Source organism: Papaver somniferum, chromosome 3 (assembly GCF_003573695.1).
Source record: "Papaver somniferum cultivar HN1 chromosome 3, ASM357369v1, whole genome shotgun sequence".
NCBI lineage: Eukaryota > Viridiplantae > Streptophyta > Magnoliopsida > Ranunculales > Papaveraceae > Papaver > Papaver somniferum.
In genome coordinates this window covers 67,215,564-67,231,810 of record NC_039360.1, presented here as the reverse complement: position 1 = coordinate 67,231,810, position 16,247 = coordinate 67,215,564, and the positions used below count along the sequence as shown (strand labels likewise).

The 16,247-nt window shown below is 36.8% G+C and overlaps 2 protein-coding genes across 2 annotated transcripts; one reads left to right on the top strand and one right to left on the bottom strand.

Moving 5' to 3' along the window:
• Window positions 1-241: 241 nt before the first annotated feature.
• On the top strand, window positions 242-5,641 carry LOC113356392 (F-box protein 7-like). Its single transcript, XM_026599504.1, has 11 exons — window positions 242-318; window positions 654-719; window positions 890-1,002; window positions 1,260-1,376; window positions 1,456-1,552; window positions 2,682-2,755; window positions 3,753-3,806; window positions 3,900-4,001; window positions 4,120-4,178; window positions 4,287-4,497; window positions 5,281-5,641. Exons 1-11 carry the CDS (start codon window positions 309-311, stop codon window positions 5,338-5,340), a joined length of 963 nt encoding a protein of 320 aa, XP_026455289.1. The 5' UTR covers window positions 242-308; the 3' UTR covers window positions 5,341-5,641.
• A 1,023-nt stretch (window positions 5,642-6,664) lies between these two features.
• Window positions 6,665-8,126, bottom strand: LOC113361333 (acetyltransferase At1g77540-like). The gene is made up of 2 exons (XM_026604603.1): window positions 7,818-8,126; window positions 6,665-6,957 (listed from the first exon to the last, which is right to left on the bottom strand). Exons 1-2 carry the CDS (start codon window positions 8,088-8,090, stop codon window positions 6,886-6,888), a joined length of 345 nt encoding a protein of 114 aa, XP_026460388.1. The 5' UTR covers window positions 8,091-8,126; the 3' UTR covers window positions 6,665-6,885.
• Between the last annotated feature and the right edge of the window lie 8,121 nt (window positions 8,127-16,247).

Below are 16,247 nucleotides of genomic sequence, written 5' to 3'. Positions count from 1 at the left end.
TTACTATGGTTTCTAGTATTTTTGTTACGTAAGTTGTATATGCAATTTACCATATGAAAAGTGAATGCAAGGATTTCTGTACCCGTTCCAATGTATTCTCCGAACCTTAGCTCCCGGATGTCGCGTCATCAGTCAGGTAACAAAATCCACTCGTAAATTGAGACCGCAAACTCTAGCGGGTCCCACTTAATTGACTGAACGAATGGTTATAGATGAACTGCTTAAGTCGGTAATGAAAAAACCGGTTTATATAATTCGATACCATCATTTCTCTTGTTTCTCTGTAGGTCAAAATATTTCAGACTTTCATGGCCTCAGGTATTGCCTCTTACTTAACGGTTCCATCTTGGTACAAATTGTTTGTCTTAGTTATTTCGAATTTGATTTGGGTTCTCGAATTTCTTTGTATTCTTAGCTCTGTTCAATTGGGTATACTCAATTTCACCGATCATCATTCCGATTACCAAAAAAAAATTGTTCCTTTTTGCACAATTAGTTTCAATGAAGATATTCTGATTCAATCTCTAAACTGTTTATGGGGTTTTGAGCAGTTTGTACATTTCTGAAATGAAAATATTGTAAAGGATAATGTATTTAGTGTAATAGTGTTCCTGATTCTGAATGTATTGACAACTTTCATTGGTTGGTTGCAGACTTTGGGTTTTCAATACAAAGTGATGTTCCGCCAGGATTCCAGTTTACACCGAGACCTTGGCTTGGTATGTGTGAGAAGGCTTTGCTATACATTTTTGTCCTCTTTATCTTTTAGTCATTAAGTTAGTTCTTTGTCCGGGAATGTCATTCTCTATTTCAGTAAGTATAGATTACAGAGCTGTGATGTTTGAGTTCTTATTAAGATATATTTTTGAAATTTCCGTATATGTTTCAGATCTCTATGGGGTTAGTATCAAACCCTTCATTCATTTCGGGAGTGTGGCTAGTAAGCCTTTCAGTGACCCAGCTCTCATACACCGTAGCTTACCTGACGAACTGCTACATGAGGTAAGGTATCTGGAACTGTTATGGGTATCGTTCTCTTGGCTTATAACGCTTCCATTTTTGCATGACATTTCACTAAAATGATAGTTATCACTTGATTCTGTTTTAGAATCTTTCTATGTGATCAAGTCATTTTACTTGGATAACCACATGTTCGATGTTCTCTCATTCATTGTTGACCTCTGAAGATGCTATGACTTAATATCCACATTTGCAGCAACTGTCCATATCTGAGTGTCCGTTTGAATGTTAACAATCAGGTCTTTGCAAGAATGACATCGTATAGCTTAGGCAGGGCAGCATGTGTCTGCCGTAAGTGGAGATATACAATTCGAAATCCTGTATTCTGGCGAAGCGCATGCTTAAAGGCGTGGCAGGTGCTACTTTTTTCCCCTGTCCTTCTGGTGTTATATGGTTCCGTTAGGCTTGGAAGTGATTAAAGCTCTCTTTTTCTAGATAATTGGAGCTGCAGAAAATCACAGGATTTTTCAGTCTACTTATCAGGGGTCATGGAGAAAAATGTGGCTCTTACGACCTAGAATTCGTACTGATGGTAAGAACAGAATGCATTTGATTATTATTTTTTTCTTTTTTTCATTCTGTGGTTGACAGTCTAGTGCTAGGCTTGCTCATTTTCCGCGGCGGTTTGAATTCTCTCTTTTGATGATTTAGTGGCTTTTATCTTTTATGCCTTGTTATATAAATTGGAAATCTTTGAGTACTTAGGTACTCCCGTTTCTAGTTCTGAAGGTGTCATTGTAGTCTTTAAGAGTAGTTATCCAAGTTCTTAACATTGACTTACACAACTTTTACACACATTTGACGCTCTATCACTTCCTTGTGGCGGTGTGTCTAAAGATTCCGAAGATCACATTAATTTATAAAACAAAATGATGTCGAGGAAGGGATTTCTCTTTCCACCAACAGATTTTGAAGTAGGAAGTCAAAATAAATTCATGCCAAATCAAACACAGATAAAATTTGGCATATTTGAAGTAGTAAGTGTTAGGAACTTAGGACCTGCTTAATTTTAGATATTTGTTTTTTGTTGGAATTTGGTTTAGACTCATCTGGCTATTGTCTTATGAATTAGTGTAAGATTCCTGATGCAGTACTCACCAAATATTTATTTATCCTAGTTGGAGAAATAAATTTTTGGATGATCAGAGGAAACGAGACAGGGTTCATCTCTTTCAGAAAGCTAACATCATTTTGGTCTTACAGAACGTTAGTCAAAATGAAAGTCTGCAGAAAGGGCCTTCTGAAACTAACACATACGTGGAAAATGGACTCTGCTTATCTTGATCTGTTTTTGAGCTTTTCCAGACAAGTCGTTTGTAGTGCTAATTTATTAGATATTAACTATGACCTTGCATGAGTCTTCTATTTTTTTTCTAAATGAGTATATTTCGAAAGGAAAATGGTATAGGATGGAAGACCAGTCTCTTACAAAGTTACAAGTTACAATCTAATATTTATAATGTATGCTAAAGTGGCAGGGAAATTGGTGAACACTGTATTGATTGGTGAACATTGTATTGAGAATATGTATCAAGACAGAAGCCATCTTCACCAGCCAGCTTAAATGCTGAAGCTTGAAGGGTTCAAGTTTATACAGCAGATACAGTATTATGCGCATGCAATTATTCTCTTATTCATATATGCTTTTATTTATTTATCAGGTCTATATGTCAGTAGAAACACCTATGTTCGTTGTGGAACTCCAGAATGGAAGACTTCAAATCCAGTTCATGTGGTATGCTGCACTTATTATTTTCTTATTAGTCTGCGAAGTTGTCCCTTTTCCGTGCATATTTGGTTTAATGTGAATATGAGCAACCATAAAACTTAGAATAACGACCTGAACTAGAGTGCGGTACTTCGATGTCACCATGCAATTGGTATTCCCAAAGTCCTGTGATTTGGGTTTGATAAAATGCATAATATTTCTGAATGGATACTTCAATATTTTGGTTTACTCAATAAAAAAAATTTGGATTAAAAGTAACACCACCACTTCTAAGAAAAACTTTCGTTGTCAAATAGAGCATACGGGATCAGTCTACTGAGTTTCGTTTGGATTTAGAAATTTAATTATGACGTTTCGAAGGCTTGCAGTCCTCACTGCTGTATTTCTCATGACATAATTTGTCATTGATGTTATCAAATGGTCTGTAAGACTAAAAGCTTGAATTTGTAACTGATAATCCTCTGTGTTACGTGGTTTTCCAATTTTATCTTCTAAGATAATTGGGTTTGCTGCACAGATTTGCCAGATACTGGGTTAATTTATAGTCTACTCCGCTTTTTTTATTAGCGGCATAAATTTAAGAAAGTGGTATATAGAAATTATTGGCATGATTTTAGTGGTATCGACCAGTCATGACTGGAAAAAAGCCAGTTATATCATCAATCAACACATTTTCTTGTCCATTTCAATCCTCCTATTTGTGTTTTTCTGCTCTACTCTTGCATCAAGTCTGCATGCTGCAGAAAGTCTGAGACCGATCTTACAATCTAAACGATGTGTCACATCTTAATCGATAACATCCTAGTTATATAAACCTTGCAATATATCCTTTTGGTGCACACGACATCCTGTATTATGAAAATATACCTTGCAAATTTACAACCATTTTTTATCACTTCGGAAGGGTGGAAAATAATAATAAAAAAACATGAAAATCTAGAGTCATTTGGACTATTAAAAAGCAGTTTTAAATCTGTTCAAATTGCATATTTATCTTTTGCAGGTCTGCTATTTCCGTTACATTAGATTTTATCACAGCGGAAGATTCCTCTACAAGGTGCTCTTTCTAAAAAACTTTTGAGCAATTTAGATTATTTTTTGGAAATGTTTCTCCCTATGTGCTCATCATGTGCTCCATCTGAATTTGTAGAACTCTTCTCAAAAAGTAAAAGATGTCGTGAAGTGCATGAACTTCCGTGCACCTAAAGCTGATTCTGTATATGGTGGCCGGTACACTCTGTCGGACGATAAGGTTTGGATATATCTTTTGGTTTCTCCATTAATTGGTGCCCATTGTTCCCTTTAAAAGCTCCCTCTTCCCTCTCCATATTCTGTATTCCTACTTGCTCATTTTTTTGCAACCTTTGTAGGTTGAGGTTGCAATTATGTACCCAGGATCACGTCCTACTGTGTTGAGAATCCGCATGAGGTCATCCCAAACTTCTTAAATATATGTTACTTCAAATTTCTTAAGCTAAATAAGATCATTTAAATTCACATATTGTATTATTTATTATCTGGTTGGGTATTCCCGTAGGCTGAGAGGGACAACCGATGGGGCAAACAATCGGATGGATTTACTATCTCTTGTTACAAGCGGCGTGAATGATAATGAGCTTAGTGGAAATGAAGATAATATTCTCGGGGTTGTTGAAGGTTGGCAGGAGGATGAGACACACGACCCTGACGTTCCTGCAGTCTCTCACAGAAGGGGAATGACTCCTTTTGTCTTTGTCCCTTTTGAGGAGGTACTGTGCTTATTCTTTTGGTCTCATCTCCTTTCCTTTTCATACTCGCCAGTATTCTAATTGCTCTTAGTTTTGACCTGAATTTGAAATGCCTCTGTGATTTGCAATCTTGGTGTATCTGGACTTTAAACCCAACATCATTCAATGTTTTTGCATGAGATGTTACTTTGCAAATTGCCTATGTGTATGTGAAACTAAGAAACCATGTTCATAGTTGTTGTACTTGTGGGTGAATTTGAAGTACCACTAGGAAGTGTGTACCTTGTAACACTTCCAAGCTCAGTCAGACAATAGGAGTAGTCACACAGGACAGACTACAGTTCCTGAAATTTCACTTTGTTTATGGTGATAACTGGGATCTGGCAGAATTTGCTTGGTTCTTTGGTTATCTGAACCATGCGTCATATTTTGCACAACTTCCTGTTATGTTAGGCTACATGTTGTTCGAGATGAACTGAAAGGGGATTTCTTCACACTAAAATACATCCAAAAGCCTTGGTTATGTCCTCGGGGCTGTTTTTAAAAAAAAAAGCATCTCGGCTCATTTTAGGATCGCAGGCTGTTTTAAGTTTGTTAAGCGGCTCGTCTCTCAATGACCTTAGTGACACCTGCTCTTGCTGAGAATCTTATATCCTTATATATGCAAACAATTAGCCGGGTCCAGGGTCCCTGTAAAAAATGAAACTTTGTAATGTAAAAAAATATATGATACATCTAACCTTATATTTCATTGTTTGTATCTCAGAACATTTCAACCAATCATTGCCAAATTTGTGATTGTAGGTGGAAACTACAGTTCTTAACCTTCCTGTAGAGAAGATGGACTATTATGTAACTGGTTAACACTTGGATCTTGGAGGCATCTTCAACTTGTATATATGTATCGAAATAGTCTTGGGGTTCAAGCCTTGTGTTGTACCATTTATGTTATCATGTACTATTTATCCGTGGATCTTCATGTATTTTAAAGGTTGTACTGGTATGCTTTTTTAGCTCTCTGATTTATGAATTGACGCAGAAGGATACCATTCAAGGTTTTTCCGTGTTTCATTAAGTTGTATATATATCTAGCAAACTTTAGGTTCTAAACTGTGAGATGTTTTGTGGATTTTAATTTCAATGTCATCTCTGAAGTGTTGGTTTCTCTCTTGAACAATACAACTTTTTCTTACTGCTTATTGTGTGTGTAGGGTAGTTCATGAGAAATGCTAGTTCGTCTCTCTCCTTGATTGAGCAGACGTAGTATGGACTTCGCAATCTAATTTTCTCACCCGTTCTTTTGTTGCCCTGTTAGGATGGATGGTCGATATGAATCTTTACAATGATGCAACTATTTGTAAAACATAATCGGCATTTGTTCGACTTGTTGCTTGCTTGTTAGGATTCAGAATGGTCTTAAGATTATATCTCCTGGGGGTACAAAATGTTTCACTTATGGATTGCAACTAAAAGCAAGTACAAACTACACATATCCCGACTTTTGTGATTTTACATTTTGTGATGACTTTTCCCTAGTTCGTGTTGTTCATGGAGTGTAATATGGACAGTTTGTATGCACTTTCGACACACCTGTTGAAGTCTGACTATTTCCCGATGGGTTGGCAATACAATGGAACACGAGCTATATCAGCTCAAATTCTATCAAGCCACATATAATGTGCTTTTGAGAATATACTGTTGGATATTTTCAACAAACCCTTGAATTGGAAATTTTATGTTTTAGGGTTCCTATTGTCGGTTAGAAAACGGAACAGGAAACTCGTTTCACCAATGGACGCATTGAAGGAAGCGACGCGCCTGTTCACTCTGTAAAGATGCTTGTAGAGATGAAGAGTCATCTCCAAAGGGTGTGATTTCCTCTTTAAATAGGTGACTTGTTTTCATTCAAAAAAATATCTCTCAACTTTCTTTGTTTTCTTTCTTAAAAGCATCATCAGTATCAAAACCAGTGTGTTCTTGGTTGGATCAAGATCGTACAAGCTTTGAATCCAACAACTGTTGTGGGGCTTCAAGTATCCTGACGGCGATATTCATTGACCTGTTTGTACTCGCCAATTCAATTGGGAAAGGGTCGAATAATTGTCGAAAAGAATCTTTCATTAGAGCCTTGAACCCTAATACAACATTTTTTTCTTCACCCTGTTTTAGTGTCTACTTTTCCAACATATACTCCTGAAGCTTTCTGCTTTATTTGAGAATATACGTAATTACAGGTAATGATCTGTTCACATATCCAGATGAAAAATAAAGCAGGCAATTGATGACTATATCATGCTCAGCTGCCCGTTCATATAAACAAAGCAGGCTATTGATGACTACATCAAGTTCAGCTAAAAATTACTTCGGCCGACATTAAGCATATGTCCAGGAGCACAAACTGAAGAGGATTCACATGTGAGACTTGGGCTCCCCTGTATATACAAGTGAGCTCCCCTGTGGATTGCGCGGAAGAAATGTATCCTGCATTTTACATGTTTTCAGTCAGCAGTCTGGAGAGCACATTAAAATGGACTAGAATTAACAGTGAATAACAAGTTTTTTAAGTCGACATTCCAGACACAACAAATGGCCCCAGCTAACACTGGACGGAGGCACCTACAACCATGACCACCACTTGAACCTGTGCAAAGGTAAATGCACCTTGAGGTGTGTAACTAAGCAAAATTGTTTGATATCAGATTCAAAGGAGCACTAAGACATGCTACACTGAAAACAGCTTGATAGCTTCTCTCTGTACTCCGTAGACCATCTTTCTTTTAAAATTCAGACAAACAATCACAGTCATACTCTTCTTCAATATCCACATGAAAGTGCACGAGTCGCTGACACTATTAGGAAAGACAACCAATTCAGATAAGAACTTCGCTCGTGAACAACACTACACAAAATCCAAACGACTTTCACAAAGGGATCTTGTTCTAGGTCTATTAACAACACCAACATTTTATGTTTTAAACAGCTTTGATTCCATATGGAACATTGGATTACTCCATCTAGCAAGTTAACACATCAACCTCCTCTAATATGAATCCTATGTAATGGTACCGAACATCTGCAACAGCTCGGATTGTTTCTAGAGCTATCAATATGTTGTTGATTTATTCACTTAGTAGCAACATTGTATCTAAAAATTGTAGACAAAGCACAAAGATGGTATCAAATTACAGGTACAGAAGCTTGAAAATTGGACAATCAATAGGTCAAAATCTTAATGAATAAAAATGATAGAAATCTATTTCATTTTAATTCCACACAGACCCTAAATGAATCCTAGAGTTCTAATTCAGTTGAATAATAGAAGACAGGAAGATTGTACTTACAGAGACGTAAGAGCAAGACGGGATAACAGAGAGGGAACGTTCTTGGGCGTGATTAAGAGCAGAAACACATAGAATGGAAGCAAGACCTTGACCTCTCTTGCTAGAAGGAACAAAGGTGTGAACAATATCCATCACTTTCCCACCATTTCTTAGCACATATTCAAGATATGCTTTCTTGTCTTCTGTTTCGAACTTCCGTTCCTTGTCGTTAAATATGATCTTTGGAGCCTCTGTTGATGAACCTCCCGCTGCTGCTGCTGTTTCTCGCGACATCTCTTGCTCAAGATGATATTCCGATGACAAACCCAATTCTAGTACTCCAATCATTATTGTAAGAACTACCATTAGGTAATTATATAATGGGCCTAGTTAATGGCAGGTCCACCCATTAAGAAGTAATAACAGGAGGTCCATAGTTTAAAAGAAGGAAAAAAATTGGATCCAAATTTTTAATCTCGGATCCTATGCACGTGCGGGATATGTTATACATAATTTTAAAATTCCCAAAATAACCTTCCACGTTTAGATATGTAAGTTTTTTTATTTCTTGTCTTTTGTTTCGAACTTCCGTTCCTTGTCGTATATGATCTTTGAAGCTTCTGTTGCTGAACTTCCCGTTGCTGCTGCTGTTTCTCGTGATATCTCTTGCTCAAGATGATATTCTGATGACAAATCCAATTCCAGTACTCCGGTCATTTTAGTAGTGAAGATGCTATTTCACATCCTGGTAATTTTTGTATGGTATCCTCCAGGTTTTATCTCTAATTTATGTAGGGTTCGGGGTCATCAGTTTCATAAGAGTCAAATTTTGTCAATCGTTTGTGATTCGACAGCAGTTTGAAATGGCATACTTACTTTTTTTTTTTTGGTAGGAAATATCTTATAAAGAAGGGAAATGAGAATTTGGGTTGAACTGGCTGGCCCAGTAGGATATTTCGTGTTTTGGGATTGAGTTGGCTGAATAAAGTAAGGACGATTTAATACGACGAATTTTGAATAAGGATGAACAATATGCAGATAATTTGGGAACTCCAAATTATAATTCGGGAGCTCCATGTCATCCTTAAGATAAAGCTCTTGAAAATGAAAATCCTTTCCCCCACTAGAAATCCCATTGTATAACATTTATTTTGTCTGTGTTGTAGAGCCTTGGATCCATATTCAAAAAGCGGGGGTCTAACACCACCACCCAATATTTCGATTAACAATCTGTATGGACTAACTCCGAAATACTTTAATATAGAATCAACTAGACAGTCAGAATCAATCTAGATAAAAGTATCTCAAGGAGTTAATATCTCTCTCTTGATTTGATTTTTACTCAAGCTAAAAACGATAACGAGTCTTTATCAAATACAAGGAATAACTTGGAAGGTACCAAAGACCAATGTCCAATGTCCAAGGATCAATCAATATCAATCAACAACCAAAGGTTGGATTTTCAATTGATGATCACAAACGCACAACCTGTATTATTTCAATTGTATAAAATATAATGCGGAAAATAAATAACACAGACAGCAGAAATTTTGTTAACGAGGAAACCACAAATGCAGAAAAACCCCGGGACCTAGTCCAGACTGAATACACACTGTATTAAGTCGCTACAGACACTAGCCTACTCCAAGCTATCTTCGGACTAGACTATAGTTGGACCCCAATCAGTCTCCCACCGATCCAAGGTACAGTTGTACTCCTACGCCTCTGATCCCGGCAGGATACTACGCACTTGATTCCGTTAGCTGATCTCACCCACAACCAAGAGTTGTTGCAACCCAAAATCACAGACTTGATAATAAACAAATCTGTCTTACACAGAAAAGTCTATCAAAGGATAAATCTGTCTCCCACAGATAAACCCTAGGTTTTGTTCCGTCTTAAGATATAAAATCAAGGTGAACAAGAACCAATTGATAATCCGGTCTTATATTCTCGAAGAACAGCCTAGATTAATCAATCACCTCTCTACAATCCTTCCTGACTACACAGGCGGTTTGTCGAAGAATCACAAATAGTGAGACGAAGATGTTTGCGACTTCTTTATCTTGCCTATCAGAGAACTCTCACGATCTCAAGACAATCAATCGATTGTACTTGTACGATATAAGATGGAAGATCAGATCACACAACTACGATAAAAGTAGTATCGGTCTGGCTTCACAATCCCAATGAAGTCTTTAAGTCGTTAACCTGGTTTTAGAGAAGAAAACCAAAGGTTAAAGGAGAATCGACTCTAGCGAGCGCACTAGTATCACACAGACGTGTGGGGATTAGTTTTGCTCAAATCTAGATGTCTCCTTTATATAACCTTCAAATCAGGGTTTTGCCTTAGTTACAAAGCAATCCATATTCACCGTTATATGAAAACCTGATTTAGATTCAAGCTAATATTTCTCAACCGTTAGATCGGAAACTTAGCTTGTCACACACACTTGGGTAAACGTTTACTGGGTTTGTGAAAACTATGCCCAAACGTGTACGTGTATGTTGGTTCAACATAGTAACCCAAAAGGTTAACCATATGAGCATTTCATATCAATCTTGTTCTTCTTTACCATAATTAGTTCAATTGACTCAAATGAACTAGTTAAAGAGTTGTTCAATTGGTATGAGATCTTATGTAACTACACAAGACACAATTGAAACAAAGATAATTTGATTCGATTGAATCGGCTCATGAACATTATAGCTACGGTCTGCATAAAACATTCCTTAGTAATTTAATGTTTCGTGTTCAGAGCACATGTTTAGATCATAACCTCCTAAGTTCACAAACAAGTTCGCGGACTTAAGTTAATCAGTTGAGTTTTCCGAATTCAGCAGAAATTCTCGGAAAGAGAACTTTCGCCAGTTCGTGGACAGGGTTCGCGGATTGAGTTCGCGGACTTACACACAAACGAGTTTTGGAAATTCAGCAGAAATTCTCGGTCGAGAACTTCCGACAGTGCGCGGACTGAGTATGCGGACTGGGTTCGCGGACTTGGCAAGCCAATTCCACAATCCTCCGATTTCTCTTGATCAACAAAGTTCGAAAACTTCGGTTCAAGGAATACATGGTTATGTAATATAAACTCTCATTTCAATCATTGAGACATTCTCAGAGGACGCTATATAGCCGTTATTCACAGACCGATTCACGTCAGAGCAATTCTCGAAGTGATTGAAAATTTTCATGACTTTCGTCACTAGGTGAAGATAAACTTGATCAAAGCGAAACGCTTTACCAACACACGATTTCGAGATAAAGATAAGCAATGAATGCTCAACTCGAAATGTCAAATGTATATGATCTAGTCTATATAGCATACGACTTTTGTCTCATAAGAAGTAGGAGATAGAATAGATAGACTTTTGAGTGATAGATAATTTCAAGTCTCCACATACCTTTTTGTTGATGAAGTTCCACGGTTCCTTGTATAGATCTTCGTCGTTGTATGATGAATCGCCACGAAGTCCTTGAGCCCAACAATACTTTTCTATCCTAGTCCGAGACTTATCTATGTAGGCTAGAAATCAAGACTCATAGTTTTGATCACTAACATTGACAAACATGCTTGAGATAGAAACGCATGCGAGGTCGACCGAGCTATGCTCTAACAATCTCCCCCTTTGTCAATTTTACTGACAAAACTATTAATACATATGGAATACAAAAAAGATAAACTTTAGTGGCTCCTATTCCATAGTCTAATCTTCAACGTTCCCTGAAATCTTCGTCCTTACAAGTACTCCAATGATCCCAAAGGTTGTAAGTTTAGCATCACCGTTGTTGAAGATCCGTAGCTATAACAATGAGAGAAATCGAGATTTTCGATCATTATTATACAATGTCATAGTATTATTATGTAATATCAAAGTCCAATTGTATCACGACTTTAACAATAATACTACGGTGATATGTATCACTCCCCCTTAGTCAATACTCCATCTCGATTATGGAAACCACCCCCCCTTACACAATGATCCGAAAACCATATGTATTTGTAGTGTGAACTACATTATTTCTCCCCCTTTTTGTCAATAAAATTGGCAAAGGTACAAGAACGGGATCATAATGAAATTTCCACAAGAGACATTTCATAGACTAAAAGAAAAATACATACCAACTTAATTTAGATGCAATCATAAAGCCGAAGATAAATGCATTCATCAAGGAGTTTTAAGATACAAGATAAACCCTATAAAATTCCACAGCCGCACACCCCGCAAGATATTACCATTAAGCACAAGTTCAAAGGAACTCTCCCCCATTTGATGTCATTCCCGAAAGAACAACAAGAGCGACCTTAATTTCGAAGGAAAAGAAGGATTTTTTAATTGGACACCAAAAACCATAGGAATGATTTTCTATATCCAAAGCTCAACCAAATTGATCACAAGTAAACCCATGATTAATTCAATTGAAAAAGAAACTAAATCAAACCACAAAAATGATCAATTTAATTGAGAGTACTCAACATAAGTAAACTTACGGAGCTACGACTAAGGTAATCATACGGAGATGACTAACTTAATCATTCACATACTCAACATAAGGAAAACCTTACGGAATATACGACTACATTAACCAATAGAACATTATTAGTATAGCCGTTCATATACTCAACCAAGAATTTGTGGAATATATGAAAACTCAACTAGATTAATTACAAGAGAACCTATAATTAATCTAATTGGAATACAAACAACCAAACTAATCACCGAAGTAATAAATTTAATTATTTTGGGCTCACCATAAGAGAACTTATGGAACCCCGACTAAGTTCATCATAGAATATGACAACCTTAACCGTACATGTACTCGACCCAATAAAGAAAACTTATGGAGTACAAACTAAATAACCAAACTGGTTGATTAATTTAGTTCCTAATGCTTGACATATAACATCTTATGGAACAACCAACAAGCCAATAAGAAAAATTGACTTAGTTGTATCGTGCTCAACATATGACACACAATGGAGCCTTCACGGTAAAACATAGCAAGATGGATCAATGCAGATCAATACCGTGGATAACATACAAGGATCTATTCTATTTTCCATCATAACGACATAATAGACTTTATCCTTGTCAAACAAAATATTTTATCCTATTTTCCATCAAATACAGAAAGAGAAATAGATGTTGAGGAACAAACGGAATAAAGTAACATCGAATGCAGTACAGTCCTGACAGTTTTCTCAAGATGAAAATCCTGAGAACCATGAGCATCCCTTTTTAACAAGACAAAAAAAATTAAAAAGAGATGCAACATGAACATGTCATGTTGTAATAAGATGAGCATCTTGCTCATCATTATTCACTTCTTCTTTTTCCTTTTCATCGGTGTTTAACAAACTACCTGGTTTTGTTGAAGAAGCATTCTCAAAAGAAGATTTAGAAGTACTTGGTTTAACAACATTCCATGTTTTCTTGATATTCCGTCTCAGTCTGTTTATGTGAATCTTCATGTCAGAGACTCGATTGTTGACATGTAAGAAGTCTGAATTGGAAGTTTTGGATTCACAGTCCTTTTTGAGAACATTAGGGGAAATTGACTCGTTTTTCTTTCTCCCGTTCCTTTTTCTCCTTCCAGACTGATTTACAGCATCTGTCACACTTTTGTTGTTCTTCCTTCTACCATTGTAGGTATCCTTCGGTTTGAATACATAATTAGGAAAATCCCTATCATAGTATTTCCATTGAGGCCGGACAGGAATGATTCCAATCTGTGATATAGGTTTAACAACTTCTTTAGACATCCAAGTAAGAATGTTGTGAAGTTTTTTATTCCTAATCCGAAGGCGACACCTTCGCTCAGAGTGTCCTTTGTTTTCGCAGTAATAGCAGTTGAAGGACCTACATTCAGTAGTTCTCTTTTGAGAAAATTTAGAAAAGGTAGAATCCTTGTTTTTGCAAACTAACACAGGTTCTTCACATGGAGAAATATTAACACCTTTAACAAACTTAGTCTTACCACTGTTAGGAGCGTCTATTCCTTTATATCCCAGACCACGTTTATCATGATGTTCTTTACAGGCTCCCAGCATAGAAGACAGTTTTGTAGAGCTAGAACAGAACCTATTTAGATTCTTTTCCAGTGATTTTACCTTATTAAGAGCAGCACTGAGTTTGGTTTCCAAGGACTTTTCTCTGAGAAAAAGACCGCGTTCTTTGTCATTGAAATACTTCTGTTGAGATTCACATCTTGCTTCACTTTCAGAAAGCCTCTCTTTTAATATACAGAGGTTACGAAGAAGATTATCACATTCAGATTTTTTTGAGCGAACCTCTTCTTCATGATCTTTAACGGTAGATTGTAACAGTTTGTATCCACCATCATAACCTTTGAAGAGTTTTCTCAATTTTCTGTTTTCTTGACAGAGAGGACTCATATACTTTCTTAAGCAAACAGTTATCCTTGTTTCCTTAATTCACGATTAAACAACTTGATGTATTGAGAAACTTCCTCATCAAGACTCTGCCCTTCTTAAGAATCACTATCATCCGAGAGATCATCAAACTGTTCTTCAAGAGATTTTCTCCAGTTGGATTCAGATTTGGTTGAAGGAGACGAGAAGGAGTTTTCCTCAGTGGTTTCAGATTTTTGAAACTTATCTGGGTAGTCCTGTAATGATGTTTCGTTGTCAGAGATAGTACTCTTGTCCATAGAGTCAGATCGCTACAAACACAGACATGTTAGGTCTTAAACGTGTTTGCCTGCTCTGATACCAATTGAAAAAGCGGGGGTCTAACAACACCACCCAATATTTCGATTAGCAATTTGTATGGACTAACTCCAAAATACTTTACTAGAGAATCAACTAGACAGTCAGACTCAATATAGATAAAAGTATCTCAAGGAGTTAATATCTCTCTCTTGATTTGATTTTTACTCAAGCTAAAAACAATAGCAAGTCTTTATCAAATACAAGGAATAACTTGGACGGTACCAAAGAACAATTTCCAAGGATCAATCAATATCAATCAACAACCAAAGGTTGGATTTCCAATTGACGATCACGAACGCACAACCTGTATTATTTCAATTATATAAATATAATGCGGAAAAGAAATTACACAGACATTAGAAATTTTGTTAACGAGGAAACCGCAAATGCAGAAGAACCCCGGGACCTAGTCCAGATTGAATACACACTATATTAAGCTGCTACAGACACTAGCCTACTCCAAGCTAACTTTGGACTGGACTATAGTTGAACCCCAATCAGTCTCCCACCGATCCAAGGTACAGTTGTAATCCTACGCCTCTGACCCCAGCAGAATACTGCGCACTTGATTCCCTTAGCTGATCTCACCCACAACCAAGAGTTGCTGCAACCAAAAATCACAGACTTGATAATAAACAGATCTGTCTCACACAGAAAATTCTATCAAAGGATAAATCTGTCTCCCACAGATAAACCTAGGTTTTGTTCCGTCTTAAGATATAAAATCAAGGTGAATAAGAACCAATTGATAATCCGGTCTTATATTCCCGAAGAAGAGCCTAGATTAATCAATCACCTCTCTACAATCCTTCCTGACTACACAGGAGGTTTGTCGAGGAATCACAAACAGTGAGACGAAGATGTTTGTGACTTATTTATCTTGCCTATCGGAGAACTCACACGATCTCAAGCCAATTAATCGATTGTACTCGTACGATAGAAGATGTAAGATCAGATCACACAACTACGATAAAAGTAGTATCGGTCTGGCTTCACAATCCCAATGAAATCTTTAAGTCGTTAATCTGGTTTTAGAGAAGAAAACCAATGGTTAAAGGAGAATCGACTCTAGCGAGCGCACTAGTATCACACAGACGTGTGGGGATTAGTTTTTCTCAAAGCTAGATGTCTCCTTTATATAGCCTTCAAATCAGGGTTTTGCCTTAGTTACAAATCAATCCATATTCACCGTTAGATGAAAACCTGATTTAGATTCAAGCTAATATTTCTCAACCGTTAGATCGAAAACTTAGCTTGTCACACACACTTGGGTAAACGTTTACTGGGTTTGTGAAAATCATGCCCAAACGTGTACGTGTATGTTGGTTCAACATAGTAACCCAAAAGGTTAACCATATGAGAATTTCATATCAACCTTGTTCTTCTTCACCATAACTAGTTCATTTGACTCAAATGAACTAGTTAAAGAGTTGTTCAATTGCTGTGAGATTTTATGTAACTACACAAGATACAATTAAAACAAAGATGATTCGATTCGATTGAATCGGCTCATGAACATTATAGCCACGGTTTTCATAAAACATTCCTTAGTAATTTAATGTTTCATGTTCAGAGCACATCTTTAGATCATAACCTCTTAAGTTCACAAACAAGTTCGCGGACTTAAGTTAATCGGTTGAGTTTTCCGAAATCAACAGAAATTCTCGGAAAGAGAACTTCCGCCAGTTTGCGGACTGAGTTTGCGGACTGAGTTCGC

Coding starts and splice junctions, on each gene's coding strand:
- LOC113356392 (XM_026599504.1), top strand. Junction 1,003..1,259: donor CTGACGAACTGCTACATGAG/GTAAGGTATCTG, acceptor GTTAACAATCAG/GTCTTTGCAAGAATGACATC. Junction 4,498..5,280: donor TCTTTGTCCCTTTTGAGGAG/GTACTGTGCTTA, acceptor TTGTGATTGTAG/GTGGAAACTACAGTTCTTAA.
- LOC113361333 (XM_026604603.1), bottom strand. CDS start 8,090: ATGTCGCGAGAAACAGCAGCAGCAGCGGGAGGTTCATCAACAGAGGCT. Junction 6,958..7,817: donor CGTCTTGCTCTTACGTCTCT/GTAAGTACAATC, acceptor TGTAAAATGCAG/GATACATTTCTTCCGCGCAA.